This window comes from Crassostrea angulata, chromosome 10 (assembly GCF_025612915.1).
Source record: "Crassostrea angulata isolate pt1a10 chromosome 10, ASM2561291v2, whole genome shotgun sequence".
Lineage (NCBI taxonomy): Eukaryota > Metazoa > Mollusca > Bivalvia > Ostreida > Ostreidae > Magallana > Magallana angulata.
Window position 1 is genome coordinate 15,710,852 of NC_069120.1, and position 8,562 is coordinate 15,719,413.

General features: G+C 35.3%; 1 protein-coding gene across 2 annotated transcripts; it reads left to right on the top strand.

Annotated features, from left to right (window-relative positions):
• Positions 1 to 1,204: 1,204 nt before the first annotated feature.
• On the top strand, positions 1,205 to 4,814 carry LOC128167730 (uncharacterized). Of its 2 annotated transcripts, none has more exons than XM_052833612.1 (3): positions 1,205 to 1,355; positions 1,600 to 1,941; positions 3,458 to 4,814. In XM_052833612.1, the coding sequence occupies exons 2-3, from the start codon at positions 1,605 to 1,607 to the stop codon at positions 4,282 to 4,284; spliced, it is 1,164 nt and encodes a 387-aa protein (XP_052689572.1). In that variant the 5' UTR covers positions 1,205 to 1,355; positions 1,600 to 1,604; the 3' UTR covers positions 4,285 to 4,814. The 2 variants fall into 2 exon arrangements, with proteins under 2 accessions (XP_052689572.1, XP_052689573.1); XM_052833613.1 differs by having other exon boundaries at positions 1,222 to 1,355; positions 1,603 to 1,941.
• The last annotated feature ends 3,748 nt before the right edge of the window (positions 4,815 to 8,562 follow it).

An 8,562-nucleotide genomic window follows, 5' to 3' on the forward strand; every position in this document is an offset into this window, starting at 1 on the left:
AAAAACATTGAAACCTTTCTGCATCTTATTTTATAAAAGTTTAAAGTTTTCTTCAACAGACACATTGCAACGTACACATCCAATGAATAATTCTCGTTAAAAAAAATGGACAAAAAAGAAAAGAAATACGGTTGTGTTCATGCGGCCACTGCCAAACCGTATCTAGATTTAACTGATGAAGAGTAAATCAATTCTCAGCGTATAAATTTATTTACTCAAGTCTAGGGTTTATAATGAACAATATTCATATTGTGAAAGTGTGCTTGTTTCTAACTCTCGATCAAAGAGGGTTTGGTCACCCTGACACACGGAAAGCGCTGACCCACGTCAGACTTCCAAATTTGTTTTAATAGTCTGCAAATATTGATAATTGGCTCCTACCTGACATAGTGATCAAAAATAAAGATAATTCGTCTTTTAATTGTAGATATATTCTAACAGATGTAAAATACACTTTTTTTTCTTTTCTATTGTTGGTTCGATTTCGGTTCAAGAATATTCATTACTGCAATAAATTCTAAAATCCGCTGTTGCAAATTAAATATATATACTACCATGTTTGCTAAATCCATACCCACATAAACCACCAGCAAAGGTACATCATTTCTGACCTGCACCTGGAGTATGAAATATTATGAATATATATTTATTCTGAAAAGGTGACATTGACTTCTTGGTTGAGCACAATTTCTTTTATACAAATGTTTTTAAAGACAACTTCTAATGTAAAATTTAATACGAACCAGAGCACAATTTCTGTACTTTATTAATCTGTGTATCCTATGATATGCCGTTGGTCATTATAGTGAGCTCTTTGCAGAGATCCGAGATTTGTGTTTGCCCCGTTTGTGGACATTCAAGACAAGGAGCTTAAAAGTACATTACTTCTTTTTTTACGAGCATACAAATCCAACAAAGGGAAGTTAAAGTAAACAACAACAACAACAGCTAACATTTAACAGTGTCTTTGTCTGTGCCTTTATTCTTTAGTCAGTAAGCAAGCTTGTCATATTGTTTTAAAGAGGGACGAGTATGAATTGCTTACTTTTCAATTTTAAATGGCCATTATCACGGAATCTTTCATCTATGTCTATGTTATGATTAATTTGTGACACAATTATTTTGAGAACTTAACTATTCTAAACTTTCCTTTCTTCGGGCCATTTGATTATATCAAGTGAATTTGTGTCTATTGTATTGTGGCCAGTAATCTCAAGCGTATTATGCAACCAAACAGTGGCCTCAACAGCGTGAACTGGATTCGTCCTGAATTCTTTTCATAATCTATTGAACCGGTTCATGAAAAGATCGCTCGTTGTGTGTTTACAGTCTCAAGCGCAAACTGGAAGGACGTGGTTAGTGCCTCTCTCTAGCTCTCTTTCTCTTAATTTGCTTTACTATTTATAACTGCGGATTGGAAAGAATTTTATTTGGCATTCTCTTGGAACATTAATAGATCCCTGCTTTTTAAACAAGGCATCGATCCAACGGGGACACTTGAAAAGAACGCGTCTATTGAAGCGAAACTTTCAGACGTGGGTAGTTTGTTTGAATATTGCTAAAGCCCTTAAACACTGTTAAATGTTTTCCATTTTCCAGCAGACATGATGAACGGATCCACACACAGCCGGACCAATTCCTGGCGGGAGAAGAACGGGAGTGAATCGGGGGCCGAGCAGTCCAGGGCGCAATGGAGTACACAGTCATTTACCGCGGAGGACATCGTACAACAGTTCGCCTTGCCGCAAATTGTCAAATGTAACCAGCAAGCCATTTTGGTGAAACGAGAGGTCCCTCTACCAATTAACCTGGCGCAACCGATCCTGCTTCACGACAAACGCACAATCCGGAAACTCCTGGCCAGGAACGTTGTTTTGGACCCTACAACACATCGTTACAGCGAAAATGACGAAACCGTCGTTATTCCGGCAGATTATGACGGTAAGTCAGTCTTTAAGAACGCTGCAATAGTCAAGCATAGCAATATAATATTTGGTTTTATAGCAGAGAATCGTATGAAGTCTACTCAAAATATATTGCATGTGTTTCGTACAATCATATGCTAAATACAAACAAAACGGATCTGCATTGTTTTAAACAATGTTTATTATTATCTCAGTTTGACAATAAACCAAAATGTTGTGTAATGTTCTTTTGTTCTTTTTGGTGCATCTCAATTAATGCATCAAAGTAGGGCAGCTGCTCTACAATCTCTTGTGACCAAAACCGGGCCGGTCCTGGTTCTTTTCAGAGCAACTTATAAGTAATGTAGATATTTATTTAAACCAATTCAATGCTTTCATCCATGTCAACACAGCCTGCTCCCCAGTGTAGGGAGACGAGCCATTGTTCCTGCAGTATATTTTTGATCGCCAAAACCAGTTAGACAACATTGTTCAAGCCAGACAGTTTCAATGAAAATCGGGTATTTTTTTTTATCAGTACGGGGAAAATATAGAATTACTAAGTTTACGAACGACATGAGTTTCGGGTTTCAATTAAATTCCTGGAAATTGTTTAAGTAGAATTGTTTATCTTGAATTCTTTTTAAACTATCTCTATCATTATCAAGCTTCTGGTTAAACGATATTAAACAATTATGAATGCGATTCCATACGGAATTCAACCCGTTTGTTCTCATATACCTGTATTTTGTCAATTTAATAGGTCATTTTACAGTTTGAATACTTGTATATCAAAACAACTTTTCACATTTCAAACTACAAAATGTACATGTAAGATAATTTTGATTTTGTCTATTTATTTGTATTTATGCTTATTTGTATTTATGCTTATTTGTATTTATGCTTATTTGTGCGAGAATAAGGTCCACTTCGAAGTACTAAACTGCCAATATCCTCTACCGTATTAACTGAAATACCCTTGAAAGAATTTGCAAATCCCCCATTAGAATGCACCTTAAGGCAAATGCATATTTGTAATGTTTAAAATATAACCACATACTTATAACTTTCACGACCACTTAATCGCTTTACAAACTTTGCGCCATTGAGTTTTCTCTCTGTTGATGTGTAGGCGTTATATAGTACAGTCTTAACATGGATATACACATGATTAAAGATCACGCTCCACTAACTAGAATTACATTATTTGTAACCCCCCCCCCCCCTCTTACCATAATTTACTCATTTGATTTTCAATAATGTCCTCCCCGTAGATCAACACCGAATTAAAGGTAAGGAGATTCGTTAACAGTCATACCCCTATGTACCAATGACAAAAGTGACCATTTTCCATAAATCAAAAGTCAGTCGATTCGCCTTCCGTAGTAAAGAGAATGAGAGGTGTGGGTTGTTCCAGTAAGGGTGTCGCTTATAGGCTACTCCTTTAACTAACAATTATCAACGAATTTGATTCCTATGAAGCCAGTTTTATGCAAAACATCATAACCAGACTTGAACTATCCTGATTTCTCTATTCATTGTCTTTCCAACAGGCCTCTTCCTCCGCTTGCAATCAAGAACTGCCAAGGACCACACCTGTCACAGAAGCATCGAGTCACTTGCAAAGTACAAGGCCAGGGCTTTTCTGAATCTCAGCAAAATGGCAGCTTTTCAAATCTCCAAAAATCCCCAGTCCAATGACTATCAACAAATTACATACACATCGGGGAACGTTTTCCTGGTGGATAAGGTGTTCATGGGAACGGCTCGGGTCAAATCGGAATCCATTCTGTCACGCAAATCAACACAGATTCAACAAATAAAGTACTTGAAATGCAGAGACGAGAAAGACGTGGAAGTCCTTATCCCTATGTCCCAACCAGGGGAGTTCATTGAGGCTCTTCCAAGTCCTGTGGGTAACGGGCGAATGTCTGTCAACGCTGACAGTTTAATTGCTTCGCAAAAATTCCCTATCGTTGTCAGGTTCATAAGCGGCAGAAACCGACCGCGCCTGACGTCATTTTCTGGGCTTTTCACGCTATTGGACTCGTTTGAAGAAACTACCCTCTTTGGCTGCATTCTTGACCCACACGGATTCACGATGCTGGAACTTCCGGTTTCTTCACCTCTGACCTTCCAACTAGCCCTCAATACGCATGATCTATATTCACATCCTGTTGTGAAGAAAGCTTTGCGTTTGTGTGACGCCAAAGGACATGCGTATTTCAGAGAACTAAAGTATAAGTTTAAATTTGCTCAACGAATTCTTCAGATCAGTGGTAGGAGAATTGAACCGGAAGATGAGAACGATCCCGGGGATCCACCAAGTGCTGCAAACTCCGCAAAATTTGGAGTGACCACCACCTACATCTACCTGTAGACATTGTTCTTGTAGACTGTTATCATTCTCAAAAATCAACCTAGTATTTCTTTTGATGCTACTACTGGTATATATATCGTGCAATAATGTAAATTAATAATCATCTATTTTTTGAAACCACATACGTCGTATGCATGTACAAAATAAATGTAACTAATTACACTTTACTATAAAGTACTGTGTACTTAAATTTACATGTATATAACTAAGTTACATGGACATCTATTCTCAGTATTTATGTATACAGTATATTATATGTGTTGAATTATAAGTTCAGCATATAATGTGTGCTGTGACGAGTGGAAAACCCCCCACAGATACACATGTATAGTTTGATGCATTTTAAAAGTTGATAGCATTATGGTTTATACACCTAACGTTACAGTTTGTATAACATTTATTTATTCAAATCCTTTAAATTTCTACTGAATCGTTGTATACTGACATAAATTGTTGGACTTAAATGATTGGCATACATGTATTCATCTCTGTTGGTTAATAAATTGCTGAAAAGCAAACCGTATACAAAACTGATTCACGATGTATTGAAAGACAAATAATCTCAACCATCATTTTGATGAACATGGCAAAAATCATGATAGAATATTTACATCCACTTAATATTATTCCCTCCATTTCTTACGTAAAATGATTGTAATTCACGGCTCTATAGAAACTGACAGGACCGAAATCTACACGGTTGAGATCTAACGAAATAATCGATGAGTCGAAACATACAGCAGCCCAAGAAAATCACGGACTGCACGAAATAATCATGATGATGTCAGATTCGGAATATATATATTGACTATTTCTTTTACCTACCTTACTGCTGTACATTAAAATAATTATGTTATGTTTACTTACTTTTTACGATTAAGTCATTAATTTGTCAAAAGAAGAATGTAAATATAAACAATAGAATTATATCTTTGATGATTTTTTCGGACTATGAAGGTAGTGATCATTGCGGATTTTTTTTTTTTTTACATAAACCGCTAACGATGGTTTTGTATTTTTTCTGCAATACCGCTACCTTCATATCCCGCGTGAATAACCAAAGAAAGCATTTTATTTTGATATACTTTCATGTTAAATGCTGAAATCTGATTGGTTTAGACGCAGTTAATAATCCGTTCTATTACCATCAGCGTTAGCAACACACTTAGCAACGGGTAACACTATATAAATAGTGCCTGTTTGGGAGGGTAACAGTTGAAATTGACACCCCGAGAAAACCATTGTCAACCGACGCGAAGCGGAGGTTGACAATGGTTTTCTCGGGGTGTCAATTTCAACTGTAATCCTCCCAAACAGGCACTATTTATTTTGTTATACTGAATGTCTTAATTTTTAAGAAAATTTTACTGCTTTTATATAGGAATAACGTGAATTCTACAGCGAACCGTACGCGCATAATTTTCGCGCATGTAACATTTTTTAATGTTACCCGTTGTTAAGTGCGTTGCTAACGCTGAGGGTAATAGAAAGAATTGTGAACTGCGTCTTAACCAATCAGATTTTAGTATTTAACATGAAAGTATAACAAAACGAATTGTTACATGCGCATGGAATATGCGCAAACGGTTTGCCGTAGAATTCACGTCATTTCTATATTAAAGCAGTAGAATTTTCTCTAAAATTAAGACATTCAGTATAATAAAATAAATAGTGCCTGTTTGGGAGGGTAACAGTTGAAATTGACACCCCTCGAAAACCACTGTCAACCTCCGCTTCGCGTCGGTTGACAATGGTTTTCTTAGGGTGTCAATTTCAACTGTTACCCTCCCAAACAGGCACTATTTATATAGTATAAGCATCCCGTTTAAAAAATATGTCATTGAAACGGAGCTACTTGTAAATGTTGAGTGAAAAAAGATGTCTCCGGAAAGGTCAAGCAAAGTTAAGGAATCACTTATAAGGAATCATTCTTTGAGCATTAGGCCTATGAGGTGATAATTTTGATCGGGCCGTGGTCAAATCCAATAAAGCCTTATTTTTTTCATGTAGCACATGCTAGACGTATGTATTAGGCGCGGCCAATACCGTTTTTCGGTTATGCTATAAGACACGCCAATTTCATCTTTTAATATGAAACTATTGGGCTATAGGCTTCAAATTTAATTCGTAATGTTATCACAGACAAAGACAGTTGAAAATGGAGATACTCATGTTTAAAGTTGCATGCTGTTTGATATTTACATTCAGTGTACATTTCCCCTTATGTTTGCATTGGAAATCTACGGCGTTCAATTTTCTATGAATACACCTTGCTAATGCATGCGCCTTGAGCACAAATATAAACGTCACCACGTGTTTTGAGTTTATATATATTTTTGTAAGATTAAATGAAACGTTCTTCCTTAAATGACCATGCTTGACGCTATAAAAAGCACCCGTTTTTCGCTATTATAGCGTCTTAGATAAACATCAGAAATATAATTTCTGAATCCTTAAACATGAAAAAAAGTTACATAACGAATGAAAAAATGTTTTAGAATATTTCTAATACAATATTAATTGCTTTTGACGTTAGGCCGATTTTGGCTAAACATGGATTTAGTCTCAAAATCACTGTTGCCGAATCTGTTATTCACTATGGTATGACTTACAAGAAATCTCTTGGATGCAACTTGGATATAAATTCATAGCGTTTTGTAGAATGACCAACAAACATGTTTGAGGAAGAGCGATAAAAAGTCTTTAAGAATTCCTAGCTCAAGAAAACACCGTGTCGTATTCAATTGTATTTTTGCCGGTTACGTGTTTTTATAATACATAATTGATAAAGAAAAGTTTTGAGAGCTGTATATAATATGCATGCCCAGTATCATATGTAAGTACATGTATCACAATAAAAATATATATGTATTCATTTGTAAACGTTACACATTATATACTACATATAAAAAATAAAAACAACACAATAAAATCTGATAAATAAGATTTTTTTACGCTCCGAAATTCTGATAAACAGGACTGGGGAGAGAATCAAAATTAGACCTTAAATCACTCTATTCTCCTTTGAATAAAATGATCCCTCTGACCCTTCTGGAAAAAATATTCCGGATGAGTGCATGTTAAGTGAATGAGTGCTTCGGAAAAGACTTTTCCCTACTACTTCGAATGAAAAAAACTTTTTACCCCAACAATATAGTTAATTTTTTTTGTTCCCCAACATATTCTCTCTCTAACTACAGAATTGTTACAGGACAAACCCACTTAGATCTATCATAAGGAAGATGTAAATCTATATATACATGTAGGCACTTATACTTTTACTAAGCTTGGAACCCTGAATTAATCAAAGTACTGAAGAACTGACGGGAGTTGATTTTGTCGATGTTTATTTATTTTAAAATCAATGATATGTTATTTTGCATGACAAGTACATATACAATTTCTATAGTTGTTTCTAATTTGAATTTGAATTACGCACATTTTTATTATATGGAGTTTTGGACTTTTTCGACAAGAATGTCGAGAACCCCCCATATGAATCATGTTAAATATATTTAAAGATAAAATTAATTCAATCAAACTATGTATCAGTGATAGGAATATTTCTTGAAAATTGTATGGATCCAAGCAATATTGAACTCTAGTCTCGTTCAACCAAACGCTTGGCTGACACCGTAAATCTCCGACAAGAATTTACGGAGACAGCCGAGCGTCGAGTTGGACTCTGACGTAGGAATACATACGACTACAAAAAATATTTAAATTGTTCGTACCATTTAAAATCTGACTATTTTGAAGGTATTTATAAATAAGTTTCCTTGAAAAACAATGCTTTAGCACACATTACATCGAATTCATCAATTATTTTCAAGAACTAAGTCTTGTCAGCAGCAATGATTTGTGTTGAGGTCCAAACACTGTTTCACTTTCGGTTTGTCTGCGTGATTGCATAGGAGAGTTGATTAAAATCAACTCCCAAAAATCGAGTTGGAACCGTACGTGCTTTGATCAAGTTTGAGGGTGGGGTTGAAATATGCAAATTGAACCATCACAGAAACAATTTACTCATTACAAGTATAGACACCAATAAATAAGTCACCTAGGTTAAAACAATACAATTACACCTGTTTTATTTAAATTTTAACTTATACAGCTTTATGATATATATTTTTTGTTCATGTCATTTTTAAAGTAATGGATAAAACACAAAAACTATGGTTCACCATCATTAATCAAAAAGTATGTTTTAAAAATGTAGAAATAATAAACGCCCACCGGGCAAAGTTCTTTCGAATATTGTGTCGCCCGTAACTCGGG